Source organism: Manis javanica, chromosome 10 (genome assembly GCF_040802235.1).
Source record: "Manis javanica isolate MJ-LG chromosome 10, MJ_LKY, whole genome shotgun sequence".
Taxonomy (NCBI): Eukaryota; Metazoa; Chordata; class Mammalia; order Pholidota; family Manidae; genus Manis; species Manis javanica.
In genome coordinates, this window is record NC_133165.1 from 45275128 (window position 1) to 45289729 (window position 14602).

The 14602-nt window shown below is 54.1% G+C and overlaps 1 protein-coding gene across 2 annotated transcripts; it reads right to left on the reverse strand.

Moving 5' to 3' along the window:
- Nucleotides 1-958: 958 nt before the first annotated feature.
- Nucleotides 959-13283, reverse strand: FBRS (fibrosin). 2 transcript variants are annotated; one of them, XM_037019554.2, is made up of 18 exons: nt 11744-13283; nt 11274-11450; nt 10489-10524; nt 10363-10392; nt 9319-9367; nt 8927-9227; nt 7294-7595; nt 6882-7087; nt 6721-6765; nt 6400-6495; nt 6094-6162; nt 5293-5322; nt 4852-4923; nt 4418-4538; nt 4232-4312; nt 3218-3301; nt 2884-3091; nt 959-2778 (listed from the first exon to the last, which is right to left on the reverse strand). In XM_037019554.2, the coding sequence occupies exons 1-18, from the start codon at nt 12191-12193 to the stop codon at nt 2196-2198; spliced, it is 2940 nt and encodes a 979-aa protein (XP_036875449.1). In that variant the 5' UTR covers nt 12194-13283; the 3' UTR covers nt 959-2195. The 2 variants fall into 2 exon arrangements, with proteins under 2 accessions (XP_036875449.1, XP_036875448.1); XM_037019553.2 differs by having other exon boundaries at nt 11274-11453; nt 11744-13282.
- Between the last annotated feature and the right edge of the window lie 1319 nt (nt 13284-14602).

The following is a 14602-nucleotide window of genomic DNA, read 5'->3' on the forward strand; positions in this document are numbered from 1 at the left end:
GAGATTCCCTGAGTTAGGGTCAGAACACTGAACATGGTGGTTATGAGGCCAGGCCCCAAGAAGATAGCCTTTGGGATTCCTTCCCTTCACATACAACGGTATGCGCTTGTTGCTCCCCTTTTACAGCCGTTGTTTAAGCTCCAGGAAAGGTGAGACTTTGTTTACCTGTGTATCCCCAGCCTGTAGTTCAGCGCCTGGCCTGATGAAGTCAACTGTGGTTGAAAGAATAAAAGGCAGTTCAAGCAGTGAATCAAGTAAAGTTAAGAGGAAGGTTGCTGATGGGTGCTGGTAACACTCACAGAAATGGAAATGGGGCAGGGGTGGGGTGCACAGCATCAGATCCAGGTGACTGGGGTGGCTGAAGTACTTGTGGGAGAGATCTAGGAGAGATTGGATATACTTATCTAGAAAATATTTCAGAGCTCCACACCCTGAATAGTGAAATAGCCCATTCCTAAGCAATAGAATGGAGTGGACAGTGGCAATGTGGAGATCATATACCCCATCTCAGGGGACAAATGGAAAGCAGATATAGTGTGAAATCTTGTCTGCAAGCTAAGTTTCTCCTTCTGGATGACCTATTTTTACTTCTGTTTGTGCAATCTGAACTTGAGTCTTCCCCCTGTTGTGTTTGGTGGTAGCAGAGTAATGGCTATCTTTCCTAAGGAGATGGATACAGCTGGAACAATTCAATTATGCGTGGCCTGGATTTAGATCCTTGCTTTTTCTAATGATTACACCAAAGAATAATGTTGTGTAAATAGGTAGTTGCAAGATAGTACATATCTCAATGCCCAACACTCTAATCCATCTATCCAGAAGTAGAACAATTCACACAGGTGTGAGGGAGGGGAAAACCTTCATCAGTGCATGGACAGTATGGTCAACCCTCCGTAACCCCAGCACCCAGCCCAACCCCCTTCCAGGTGACCCACACACACTGAAAGGAGCCAGGGGGCCTCATTGTAACACTCATTTTTATATAAATATCTGCAAGTCATGTTACAGAATAAGCCCCACCAGGGAAAAAAGTCGATGTTTTTTGTTAAATTGACCCTTGCCTTCTAGGCTGGGCCCCCAGCCTGGGGGCGCCTGCTGCTTTGGGAAGGCTGGGGCTGCTGCCAAGAGGTGCTGCCTATGTGGCCCACCCCTGGGCCGACCCCCTTCTTTGGTGTGTAGTACATGATGACCTTTTCTGGTCCCCCCCTTAGCCTAGGGCTGGGGTCTGGGGAACAGGGTTCTGGAGAGCAGGGCCCAGGAGTCCTGGGGGCACTTGGAAATGGAGTGGGGGTACTGAATCACTAAGAAGTCGAGTCTGGAGCTTAGAGGTTGAGCCTTTTGGGGATGGAGTACACAGAAGTAACAGGAACAAGTCAGGGAAACCTGGGCTGTCAGACAAGCAGGAAACATTTGCCCTTCTGTCCAACCTAGGTACCCAGGGCCCTTCCCCTGTTAGTCTGCCTCCTGCTGGACCCTGTATTCCCATGGATAAACCCTGGGTTCCTGACTGTCCCCTCCAGCTCTTTCCCCTGCAATCCCCTTTACCCCCAGAGAGAGGCCAGAGGCTAGGAACACAGCACCAGTCTGAGGATTTAATTAACCAGGAAAAGGAATTATTGGGAGGGGTACCCCTGTAAAAATACAAAAGGTCCTGGGGGCTATGTGGAAGGGGAGATAAATATGTACATGGAACCCCCCTTCCTTTAGCCCCTCCTCCCCCAGCCCTGAGGGCAATGAGGACTTGGGTGGTAGGTGAAGGGGAGGTGGGGCACTTTGGCCTCTGGCTTAGTGAGCCCTTGGGGAGGTGGGCCAAGGGCCTAGGGGCCCTCAGAGAAGGTAATGGTGCACCTCAGGAGATCATGAGCTATGACCTCTGAAATGACCCCCCCCTCATGTACACACAGACACAACACACACATGCGCGTGCGCATACACACACACACACACACACACACACACACACACACACACACACATCCTCTCTAGAGGCTTGTGACCTCTGCCCTCCAGTGACCCCAAGATCCATCTGATGCTTGATCTTGCAGGGGTTGGGGCTTCTGCTCCCAGGTTCTATGACCTCAGAGTTGGCTAGTGAGGTCATTACCTTTGCCCTCCAGCCCTGGCTTGAAACCTCAGCTCTAGAACCTTGTCAAAAGGAAAGGGGATGGAGCTTTGCCCCTGCCTTTGCCCTTCCCTCACCTGTCAGCCCGGGCTGGGCCAGGGGCCCTAGGTGGGGAACCAGGCCGGGGAGCGGGCACAAGTGGAGGTGGTGCCCCCAAAAGGGCTCCTGGTGGGGTCTTGCTGAGAAGGTGAGAGGTGCCTGGGGCCACAGTAGGTGGCGGTGGAGGAGCCAAGCGGCTGTATAGCAGGGGGTGGGTAGGCTCTAGACCATAGAGGCGGGCAGCAGCCACTGCCCCCGGTCCAGTCAGCTCCTCACCCGCCTCATAGAAGCGGGGTGGCCTAGCAAGGCGAGGGGGCCCTGCCAACCAAGTTGGCTCCAGGAAGCCAGCGCAGCGCTCTGGAGGACTAGGGCCCAGGAAGGGGGGTGGCCGAGGCCTCTCAAACAGCAGGTGAAGGCCCTGAGGCCCGCTGGCAGCGGTGGCTGCAGCGGCGGCGGCGGCAGCGGCGGCGGCAGCGGCGGCGGCGGCGGCAGCCTCCTCCTTCCGCTCTTCCTTTACCCGCACTGATTCCTTGGCTGGCCTGGCACCCTCCTCACCAGCTCGGGCCTTGGGAGTTGCAGGAGAAACTCGAAGCTGGGGCCTTGAGAAGGGGAGATCCCTGGCACAGAAGGCATAGGGCAAGAGAATGAAGATACTCCACAGATTAGAACCAGGCTGAAGGGGAGGGCAGACATTACAGGGGATGGGGTGGCAGGAAGCATACCTGTCTTTTTCCTCCTTGGTGATAGAGGGCTCCCTCCGCTCCACAGGCCGCTCCTTGTCTGAGCCTGGTGTCCGGGAGGCCTCAGGGGGCCGGACCCAGGCAGGAAAGGCCAGAGGACTGCGGTGCAGACGTCCCCATGGGTCTGGCGGGGAGGCGAAGGCTGGTGGGGCCCCTGGACTTTCTTTCTGGGCAAAGACGGTGCTGGAGTCTAAACAGAAGGTGAAGTAGAGAGTGACAGGAGCCATGAGTGGGAGGTCCCACTCAGGTATCCTCCCACCCCTTGTTAGAGCCCACTGCGACAGTCCCTACCCACCCCACCCCAGCCAGCACTCACTGAAGGTGGGGCTGCCCAGGCCTCCAAAGGCCCCGTTGGAGAGGGCAGCCAAGGAGGCGAAGCTTGTGGGACGCCCAAAGGGATCTGTGAGAGAAAAGGGGGATGGTCAGAACAATGGGCGGCTCTCAGCAGGCACCAAACACTGGCAGGGAAGAAGCAGATCAACAAGCAGGCCCCTGGGCCCTGGAAGGCTTGGTTTTAACAAGCAGGTGCTGAGCACTTCTTTGGGTCAGGAAAGGCATTGAGCTTTGACATGGATCATGTTTGTTTAACCTCACAACAAGTCCTATGAGGCAGACAGGATCATTCCCACTTTCAGATAATCAAACAGGCTCAGAGAGGTGAAGTGACTTGCTAACGGTTATCTAGCCAGTGAGTGGTACCCCTGACCCAGGATCTCTCTGACTCCAGAGGTCAAGCTCTTATAGCACACTGCCTCACACTGGCCACCTGGACCAGCTCTGTAGTAAGCCACTTGCCTGAAAACCTCTGCTGGCTTCCTCCACCTGACATGCAGCCCTTCCCAACCTGACCCTAACTTCATGCATGTGTCACACAGCCAGTCACAATAACCTATCCCACTATGGGAACCTTATAATTTCCTTTTCCAAGAACATTCCTTCTGCCATCAGGCTCAATTCCTCCTTGTCTACCCAAATCCAGGATAAACCTCCCTAAGAAGGCTGACAAGATTTAGGAAACACTGACCACGCTCACCCCAAGGCTGGAATAGCTCTCCTCCACCCTCCTCTTCCATGTGGCACAGTACTCCCTACCACTGGCTATTTTAAGAGATCAGTGTGAGCTGCCAGAGACTAGTACTTGCTCCACCCTTCTCTATCCCACTTTACAGATGAGATCAAGGCTCAAATTTGCTCAAGGTCGCAAAGCAAGTGGAACCCGGTCTATGCCCCCATTCCAGTTGCCTCTCTGATCTAATTTCCAGTCCCAGTTTGAGAACCCCTGTAAGTCAGGGACAAGGCCTGGGTTGCACAACATGCCCATAGCTCTTACCAATGTGGGTGCTGGGACTCAGAAAGGGCCCATGGGCCCCGGGAGCTGCCGTGAAAGGGTTGGTTGCAGCGTGGACGGCACCTGGGGCAGAAAGGTGGGATATTCTCATGAAGCTGAGTGGGCGCAAAGTGGGCCTGGGGCTATAGACAAGGAACCTCAGGGCTCGAGAGAGCTGGCCCGACTCACCAGTTGCAGTGAAGAGGGAGGTGGCCGGGTGGGAGAGCTCCTGCCCAGGGGGCAGGGCCCCATAGGGCCCCGGAAGGCAGGGCAGGAGGTCGTTCCGAAAGTCAAGCTTGTGGGAGTCGCCCTGCATGGGACAGGGAGAGGGGCAGTGAAATGAGGAGCCAGGTGTGGTTCCACTCTTGCTCTTTCACCCATAGTCCCCTCCAAGGGCTAGCTGGCACCAAAATAGGGCTTGGGTGTGTGGCCTCTACCTCTCTCAGAGCCTCCCTGACCACCCACCTAGTTAGCCAGAGAACCTAGTGCTAGTTTCGGAACTGCTCAGGCAGTGACCAGGAATAGGAGGCGATGTTTCTGGCCAAGATTCTGCCAAGCTACATTATAGACAGACACCCAGAGCTGAGGCAGGCCCACTCTTCCCAGCCCTCCGACCCCAGTACCTTCATCTTTTCCTGGTGTCTCAGGATCATGTAAGCCACACGCACATGCATGGCACACCACTTCCCTGGTTTCTGCCGCCCCAGAAGGATAACCAAAGGGAAAGGGAAGGAAAGAATGTTCACTCATTGCTCACTCCAGACCTGCCCTGGACATTGCCACACACATCCCCGTTCAACATCCCTACAAGTGAAGGATGACTAGGTCACTTCACAGCCTAGGAAACTGAGGCTCAGAGAGAGAAACTGTCTTGCCCAAGGTCCCATGGTAGTTACATCTGAACCCAGGTCTGTGGTTTACAAGGCTTTCCCTTTCTGTGTTCCACATCAGGCTGCCTCCATGTCTTGGGCTTCTTGCTCATTCCCAAGCAAGACCACCCCTCAGCCAAACACCTTGATACCAGCCCCCAACTTCATGCAGCCTGAGGTCCTCACCAAACTCACCCTCAAAGATGGCCGGAAATGGTCAGGGATCTGGGGATGGCAAAGCAGAGATTGGTGGCAATTCAGACATGTTACGGATACCTGGGCACCTCATCTCCACACTCCACAGTAACCCCCGAAACACCCGAGACCTTGTGATACTCCTTCAAACCTTCCCTGCTTCTTTTAAGAATCCTTTCCCCATCTCTACCACTCTGGGAGTCTCCCCTCCAGCACCAAGTTCACCAATCACCGGGCCCCAGGAGGTAACTTGCAGGCAGGACAGGTTTCTCAATGAGAGAAACTACCCTATTAATAACTTTAATAGATGAAAATCTGTTTAAGATTATTTTAGGAAAAAAGCCTTTACTATAGCTATAAGAGATTAGAAAACATCTGGTCTAGCCTATCCTTTAGGAAACACATCCTGCACTTTTTACTATGTTCTCAGAGCCCTGGCTCTAAGGCTGCTCCCCAAGCCACTTCACAAAGGGGCAGCTTATCTTCTCATTGTTTTACATACAGGACTTCCTGGTATGATGTCATTTTTTTAAAAGTGTTTTGTGACTTAAAAAATTTGAAAACCCCTACAAAACCATTGTTTCTGGTCATCTTATTTCTGGGGCAACCCTCATGAAATTCATCCTCCTTGTGTTCTGGGAAATCCTGTCATTTACAGAAAGTCCCTCATGTCAGATTATCTGGGACACCACAGATCACATATTAAAAGGAAGGATCAGTAGTTCTCCCTCAAGTTAACCCTGTTCTTCCTCCACAGATCTTCCAGCTAGCTCCCCCAGGACCTGCCTTGTCCCCCCTCACCTGTGTCCCCTTTTGAGGAAGCCCGCTCGGCACTGGCCCCAGTCGTGGTGGCAGCTCTGGGTTTGTGCTCTGGGAAAGGGGAGTGAAGGGATCAGTCAGTAGAGCTGACACCAGGCATAAAAGTGGTCTAGAACCAAGCTGGGGGCTGGGACAGGGAAGAGCATGGCTTTGGAGAAACTTGGGTCCACAGGGGAGGGCAGGAAAATGGGTATGGTTTTGGGGAATGGGAAGAAGGTATGTGAATCTGGGGGTATCTGGGTTTGTAAAGGGTGGGAGGTGATGGTGGTGTCTGGATTGGAAGCTCACCTTGGGCTGGAAGGCCCCCTGCAGGGAGCCAAAGGAGACAGCCGGCGGGAGGCCCGGAGGTAGGCCGGGCACTGCGGGAGGGAAGGCCGTGTACGGCTGTGGAGAGAAGGGGACTAGTCCAAGCTGGGTGTGGAGAGGCAGCCCATGTCTGGTCTGCCCATCAGTCCTCTAGCCTCCAACCTAAAACCCCCCAGGAAGCTCTCCCAGGCTCAAGACCCTTGCTTTTAAAGCTGAAGACTGGACCCCAACAGTCAGGATTATACACATTAATGCATCCAAGCTCGCTCGCTCGCTCACTCACTCACTCATTCACTCACTCACATTATGCCGGAAGAGGCCTTCCATCTTTCCTGGGTATTTCTCAAACTAAGGAAGAGAAGGGAAGAGTAAGCTGCCAGTCAGAGACTCAGGGCCTTCCCCTGGAAGCCATATCCTCCCGCCCAGGTCTCTGAGCCTCATTACTGGCCCAAGGAGAAGCTCACCATGTGGGGGCCATGAGGTGGCAGCAGGCCCGGGGGATAAGGGGTGAAGTGCTGGTGGGTGTGCTGGTGGGTGTGCTGGTGCTGGTGGTTGTGCTGGTGGAACTGGAAGGCCAGGGGCCGGGCTGAGCCCCCTGCCCCCACCACCTCAGGGCCACCCTGGGCATTCAGGTAGCGAGAGTTCAGGTCCTGGCCGATCAGGTCCTGCTCTGTGGGAGGGGAGGGGGAGAAGGCTTTAATATCTGCTGCTGCTATGCCAACCTCCTTGGGCCCAGGTGACCTTCCTTCCCTTCTGGCCTTGAGCCACTCCCTCCTCAAACCCTGTTGTCTGCTTAGGTCCAGATGCCCCAAAGCCGGCTGAGCCCAAGCCTGGGGCCATGGCCCCCACACCCCCCAGCCAGGACCCCAAACTCACCAGAAAGGGCGTTAGTGGCTGAGGCCCCAGGGTGCCCTGGCACCTGCAGCAAGGGTGGGGGTGGGGGCAGGGTGGGGCCAGGGGAGAACAAGGAGGGGTGGTGGGGTGGTGGGGGAGGCCGCAGCCCAGGGTGGGGAAAGCCATGGGTGGACAAAGGCAGGGGCAGTGAGGGCGTCGGGGGCCGGTGGGTAAGCTGCGCGGACGAGGAGGAGGCAGATGAAGAGGAAGAGGATGAAGAGGATGATGAGGGTGTAGGCTGAGCCACGGGAGGGGCCGGGACCTTGAGGGGCGGCCGTGAAGAGCTGGGGAGAGAAGTGGGGAGATGAGTGAGGGGTTGAGAGGTGCCAGTTCTGACTGGAGGGGGTCAGAAGCCTGGGTGATACCTTGACCCTGGTTCTCCAACTTGGAGGGTGGTAGAACCTGGTCCAGGACCCCACCCCTGCCCAAGGAACCCATCCTCAGCCTGAAGTACCTCCCACACCCAACAACCCCCTCTCTCCCTCTCCAGGTCTCTTCTTCCATACAACTGCCCCTGACGTCTCTAGCCACGACATTCCCTTTTCTGACTCGACCACAGCACAAAATGTATTACTAACTATGACGCTTAATTACAACAGGACACCTGGGTTCCCACCCTAAGACAGTTGAAGCAGTACCTTGCTGGCCTGGCCTAGGAGATAGGAGACCTAAATTCTAGACCCATCTTGCCATTAACACCCTGGGTGACCTCAAGCAAGTCACTGCCCCTCTCTGAGCCTTAGTTTTCTTAATAAGAAAAAAATGAATAACAATGATGGCAATAATAGAGACAGCACTGTGACAATAGGATCAGTGATTCTTACCCTTTAATGAGCACTTACTGTACACCAAGTACTGCCACCTGCTTTACATGCTCCAATATTTTACACCACCTTCCCAACTGCTGCCGCATCCACGTAACCACCTGTACCATCATTTACTTCTTTCTTTTAACTCAGTTTTTGTTTTACTTAGCCTTACCCAAGCAGTAACATGTAAAATCAGAGGTCGAGGTACTACTCATGTTTTTCTAAAGCACATAAAAGCTGAGAAAGATTTACTCACATAACTTCTGAAATTCTCTCACAAACCATTAACAATGATTGCACACACTTTGGGAAACACTGCATTAATGCATAGTTAATCCTCACAACAACTTTAGAACAAAGGTACTATTATTATTTCATTTTACAGAAAGAGGAAACTGAGGCCCAGAGAGGTTAAGTGACTTGTCAGAAAATCAGACAGACAGTAAGTGGCAGAGCAAGAATTTTAAGCCAGGTCTGACTGACACCAAAGCCAGAACTCTCAATTATCATGACAGCATTTCCCAAAGTATGTTCCGAAGAACACTATTCCTAGCAGATGTGCCTTGCAAAAAGGTCTCACCAGCAAATAAAATTGGGGAAGGGCACACACTGGATTCCCCTGAGTGCAAATGTATAAAGGGTACTCTAATAAATCCTATAGTAATCTCTTCACGTTTCATCCCAGTGTTTCTCAAACTTTTCAGCCTCAGAACCCTTTTCCAAGTCACCTCCCACAGGTACCATCCCATGTCCCAGTCAGAATGTAGGGATTGGCACGAAAATGACCAGACCCTTGGACCACTCACCTGCCAGTGCTGAGGTCCAGACTGCTGCCATAAGGAGAAGTGCGGAGCCCAAAGGGCGAGACCCGAAGCTGCAGCTGGGGCTGGGGTGGGGGTGGCAGACTGGGGGCAGTCGGTAGGGGTGCAGGGGGCGAGACAGGAGGCCGAGGGGCCAGTGGAGGTGGTGGTTCTTTCGGGGGAAAAGGCACTAGCAGCGGGTCGGGCCCAGGGGGCTGTTCCTGGCTCCGCTCCAGGCCCGACACTTTAGGGACTACAGAGAGTTTTGCTTCACAGTTCCCATTGAAGACGCCGTGGGGGCCAGAGGCTATGAGAACAGGACAGGACAAATACTCGGTTGAGGCCCTTGCTCACCCAGTTTCCCTCCCTCGTCTTCAGCCACAGCCCTCTGGACCGACCTCTGCTGGTTGACACAGTAAAAGATGGGTCGAGGTCATCATCGGAGACCTGGGGAAGAAGAGCAGGGACAGGGTCAGGTTCTGGTCAGGCCAGGTCCTCACTCAGGGGGGCCAACAGCCTTGGGAGCCTGCTAAGAACTAGCAGTGCTGTTAAGTCTATTTCATTAGTTTAGCTGCAATCCATCACAGACTGTGGTCCCTTGAGGGCCTAGGCTTGGAGCAAACAGTGGAGCAACTGAGCCTGAGAATCCGATAAGCCAGAAGGACTGAATTGAGACAGCACTGACATAATGAAAGAGCAGGCAAATCAATACAAAAATGTCAGATATCATTAACTGCTGGTCCATACAGGTTTGCCTGGTTCACAAGTGTTAGCAAACTAGCTGCTGATCTTTAGAAATCCCAAGATTCCTCATAAAAACTCAGACTTGCCGGTTCTCTTGAAAATGGGCCCATATTCTTACAACAGTTAGAACTGGTCAGTGGCTGCCCTCTTTAGATGGACAAAGAACTCTGGTTCACCACAGTCCCAGCCAACTTTTCAAACAAAAACAAGACACACATCAGGGAGTGCAAATTTAGGCACAGGCATAGAACACCAACTGCTAGGACACATTATTTCAAAACAAGCAAATGAGCCCTAACAAACTGAAATACACCTTTAAAGGTTATGCTCTTCCACTGACTACAATGGTTTAGTGTCCTCACTGCCATGAACACAGTCTCTGTTCAGGATCTAATCTGTAAGAGCAGACCAATTGCCAGTAGAAAGGACCAGCTCAGTTCCATAGCTACCCCGGTTTTACATGGAGAACCACTGCTATCTCCAAGGGCTTAACTAGCTCTAGTCACCAAAGCCATTTACTCTCTCAAGTCCCCCTGCCTTTTCCTCCCAAAAATCTAATCCTGGCTCAACTAACTCATGTTCCCCACTTAAGGGGAGGTTCAAGCTGCTGCATGTAGGAAAACTTTAAGTTCATTATACAAGCTGTTCGTTATACAAGCAGTAAAACTGCCCACCCAACACGTTCTAGCCCTACTCACCTTCTCATCCAGATCACTTTCGGCATCACACTGGGGAGAAGGAAAGACAGAGGTGTCACAAGAGGGAAGAGTGGGCCCAAAGGGGAAAAGAGAGGGGATTGGCCAGTACAGGTAGAGAACACTTACTATGTATCCAGCTTCCAGAGAATGATGGGAGGAGGCCTGAGAAAGACCAGAGTCCAGAGGTAAGTAAGGGAGGCTGACTAGGGAGGCCTTTGGATAGTCTAAACTCCCTGGCAAGGCACTCAAGGCCACTCATAAACTACTCTCAGTCTCTTTCCAGCTGCTTCTCTGGCTGCTACCTACTCCTATTGCCAATGCTGTGACCATTTTCTAAATGTACCAGATTCTCACATTTCTGTGCTTTTGCCCAAAACTTCTTTGCGCATTTCTCCTCTTAGCAAACTTATGACTATCCTTCAAGGCCTGACTAAGACATCCTAGGGGGCTTTCCCTAACCACAACCTTCCTCCCATCCTCCAGGCAGAATGCGTGTCTTCCTCATGTGGGTTTCTGCAGCATCTCTCCCAGATCTCTGCCTTCTGTACCTTCTCAGATTTTAGTGTAGTTATTTGCTCACAGATTGCTTCTTTCCTGCAAGACTGTGACCACCTCAAGGGAGAGGACAAAGACCATATCTAATTCACTTATGACTCAAGTTCCTTTAGCGCATCTCTGAATTATCAACGTTTGAAGTAAATAGATACAGTATCAGCGCAAAACAGGTGAGTGTGACTGTGGACTCATCTTTGTCAGCCCTGGATTGGGGAGTGAGCACTCAAAATTTGCTTTTTGCCCTTAGGCAATGGGGTCACTATTTGCGATGTGCAGGGACATTACTGATGGGAAATGGATCTATGTGAAGGTCATTGTGCCGAGTTTTAAAGGACAGTGATATGGGACAAGCTCACCTCTTTCCTTCTCCGCTTATTGGGCCATTTTCGAGCCCGATCTCCAGAGGGTCGTCCAGGCTCCCGATCAGAGCTGTCCCCTGGCTCCCCAGTGGCACCACTGGAGCCCCCCCTCTTCCGCTTCCCAGAATGCTTCAGCCGATGTTCAAGTCGCTCTGGGGGCTCTAGAGATGCATCCTTCTATGGAGGAGGAGGTGGGACTAAAGTAGATGGAGAAAGGAAACCTCCCAATCTCTCTAGGGGGTGACCAGACTACCAAAGTGGCTCTCAGGCAGGGTAACCTGGTTGCTCCCTGGAGACTAGCTCTACCTCCTTCCACCCCAGGGTGGGGCAGAGGCCTGGCCAGAGGAGCCGGTTGCTCTGGTTTGGGGTGCCAGCATTCCCCCCTCAACTCCACCCACTCCAGGCACGGTACCCTTCTCTCTGCCCCTCTAGAGCCCCCAGAAGTCCCCAGCCCCATCAGGCCCCACCTGCAAGGCCTCGAGGCTGGCGAAGCTGGCGATGGCAAAGCCATCGATCAAGTCTTCCTCCTCTTCTTCCTCCTCAGGCTCCTCCTCGGCCTCCCTATCGTCTGCGCCCCCCTCCTCCTCATCCTCCTCCTCCCCGCGGCTGCCCGAGCCAGCAGGCCGCTTCCGAGTTCTGGGTCGCGGGGGCCGAGGCCTGGGACGGGGCCGCCGCCGTCTCGGGCCTCCGGGCCGCTCTCCAGACGAAGCTGACGACCAGGGCCTGGCAGGAGGCGGCGGCGACGACGAGGAAGAGGAGCCGCGCGGGGCGGCCAAAAGGGCCCGGGGCGCATCGCCGCCGGGACCTCGACGGCGCCGCTGCTCCCGGTCTCGGTCTCGGCGCGAGCAGCGCCGCCGCCGCCGCTCCCCCTCAGTCGCCCAGCCGGGGCCCGGAGCCGTGGCCGCTGCTGTCTCCATGGCGACCGCCCTCAGCGCCGCATCCGGAGGCGGCGGGGCCCGAAGTGGCCTGTCCGCAGGCCTGGGGTCGCAGGTGCGACGCTGGCGGCTGCACAGGGACGAGAGGGCCACGGCTTCCCCTTTAAAGCAGGATCTACTGGCCCCGAGCTTGCCACAAGGCCAAGGCCCGGGGAGCCGGCGCCGCCCCGGGGCGACAAGCCCCAGAGCCCCCTCCCCCCGCCCTAGGGGCCGGCAGGCCCGAAACGGTGAAAACGGAGCGGCCGTCCCTTTAAGGCGAGGCTTCAAGTTGTCCAGCCCCTGGCCCCTTTAAGACGACTCGACCTAGTCCGGCCGGCCTAGAGCGGCAGCCGCCCCCTGCCAGGGGTCGAGACAAGTCTCCCCAAGGAAAAGGAAGGGCCACCCCTTTAAAAGGGGCCGAAAGCTCGTCCTGAAACGCAGACCTCCCCTTTAAAAGTGTCTCAAGTCCTCCGGCTGAGGCCACCCCTTTAAGAGGTCTAGGGTCGTCCAACCAGCAGGCCTCTAAGGGATCGGGAGTTAAGTTTCTAGTCCTCCGCAGGCGGTCACTTCCCCTTTACGCTGAACTTAAAAGGACTTCTTGGGTGGGGGAGACGAAGTGGTAAAAAATCCCTGCTCGCTCCAGTTCTCCTAACAGCACAGTTCTCAATTTGTCAGCTTCTGTTCGGCGCGTCCCCTTTAAGGCTGGCGTTGCAGCCGGCCGAGTTCAGAGGCCACCCCTTTAAGGAGATTTAAAGGGGCCTCCTCCCGGCCCAGATTTTCCAGCCTCCGCCTCCGGTCGCCATGAAAGGAGGGGGGGGCGGGGCAGCCGGGGGTGGGGGCAGCCCTCCAAAGCCCCGGATGTGAGGCAACGGTGACGGGCAAAGCTTCTCTGTCTGCCGACATAAAAGTCTCTTCCTGCTTTCCTCCGTCTTTGTCTGACTTGTGCCTTAAAGGATCCGGAACAGCCTTTGGGCAGCGGGGGAGCTCGAGCGCAGCTCACCTCTTGTCTTCTTCAGAATCTCGGGCCTCTTCTCTACCAGAACTTCCCTACCCCTCCTCCACCTCCCTCCCTCTTCCTCCTCTGCCTACACCTCCTTCCTCTATTTCCTCCCACTCTCCCCTCCGCAATCTAAGTCGTTGATAGGTTGAGAAGTGTACGTCAAGACGGAGGGCGGGGTCAAAGTTCAGGGAGTGGGCAATAGGTAACCGCCCTCAAGTTTTGGATTGGGTATACGTGAGATTATCCCCGCCCTACGTCAAATCTTGTAATTCGACTGGTCAGAAGTAGGTACTTGGGGCGGTCCCCCAGGTGATCCCGCCTCTTCCTGCTCTTTGTTCATTGGCTTGCTTTCTGACGGCGTCGAAATGAGGAGAAGGGATCTGGAGCGCCAGAGCTGGGGGCGGTTGGCCGCTGGGCGGCGCGCGGCCTTGGAAGGTAGCTTTCGACAGCCCGTGACGGCGTCTCTCCTTTTCCGGCGCTTGGCTTATTAGCCCGCAAACTGCCAGGCTACTTGCGCACGCGCATGGTGATAACGTCGTCCCGTTGGCAGTTCCGTGGGATCCCTCGCGGCACGAGGTGGGTTGAGCACGCGCGGTGCCTTGGGGGCGCCTAACCGCGCGGGAAAGAAACTGCGTTGTTATCGCTCCTTTCAGTGGGAGTGGGCTGGCCTGTCGTCTGCGTGTTAACAAGAAAAAAAACACCTTGCATTTGTGTACTAGGCACATTCTCACATACTAATTCATTTGGGAATAAGAATTATTTCAGCAAGGTTACAGAGGGGGAGGGGAATAAACACACAAGCATTTAGTTTCCTAACCAGTATTTGAACTGAAGAAGCCTAGTTCCAGTCTGTGCTCTTAGCTGCTCCCTTCAATGAAAGTTGGCACGTCTGGCCTTTGGTTGCCTGGATTGCCATTTTAATGTGGACATTTCACCGACACACTCAGCTTGCTTTCTTATGTAAAAAATGGATATAATTCCCTCTCACAGGGATGTGTGCAAGTCAAGTACCTGTGACAGGTTGTTTTAGGTTCTCAATTGCAGCTGATTATTCTTAGCTCCCAAATCAGCAGTAGTAGTTCCTGGCCTGCAAGTTAGGAGGAATTCAGGTCCATCTTGATCAGGCCCTTGGTCCACTCTGGGGCTTTCAGTCTCCTCCTTAATGTAAGTCATTTAGACAACCCTGACCAGGGTCCAGGAACACAGTATCTTCTGGAGCAGATTCTGAAGAATCCCTCCACACAGCAAAATTCTCAAATCAGTAGTATCTCTAATGACCATTCCCGACCCCCCTCCTGTATTCAACCCTCATGACCTTCCCTGGCACCTCCCCAACTTCCAGTCTTCAGGGGCCAAAGTAGAAACATCAACCAGCACTGTCAACCAATCTCAAACTCAGACATACAAGAGAA

What these genes read in the sequence shown, in the direction of transcription:
- FBRS (XM_037019553.2), bottom strand. Translation starts at nt 12,193, where the DNA reads ATGGAGACAGCAGCGGCCACGGCTCCGGGCCCCGGCTGGGCGACTGAG. An exon ending in TTCCTCAAAAGGGGACACAG is followed by an intron (nt 5,323 to 6,093) that starts GTGAGGGGGGAC and finishes TGCCATCCCCAG; the next exon opens with ATCCCTGACCATTTCCGGCC. An exon ending in CTCCCTCTTCACTGCAACTG is followed by an intron (nt 4,313 to 4,417) that starts GTGAGTCGGGCC and finishes TTTCTGCCCCAG; the next exon opens with GTGCCGTCCACGCTGCAACC.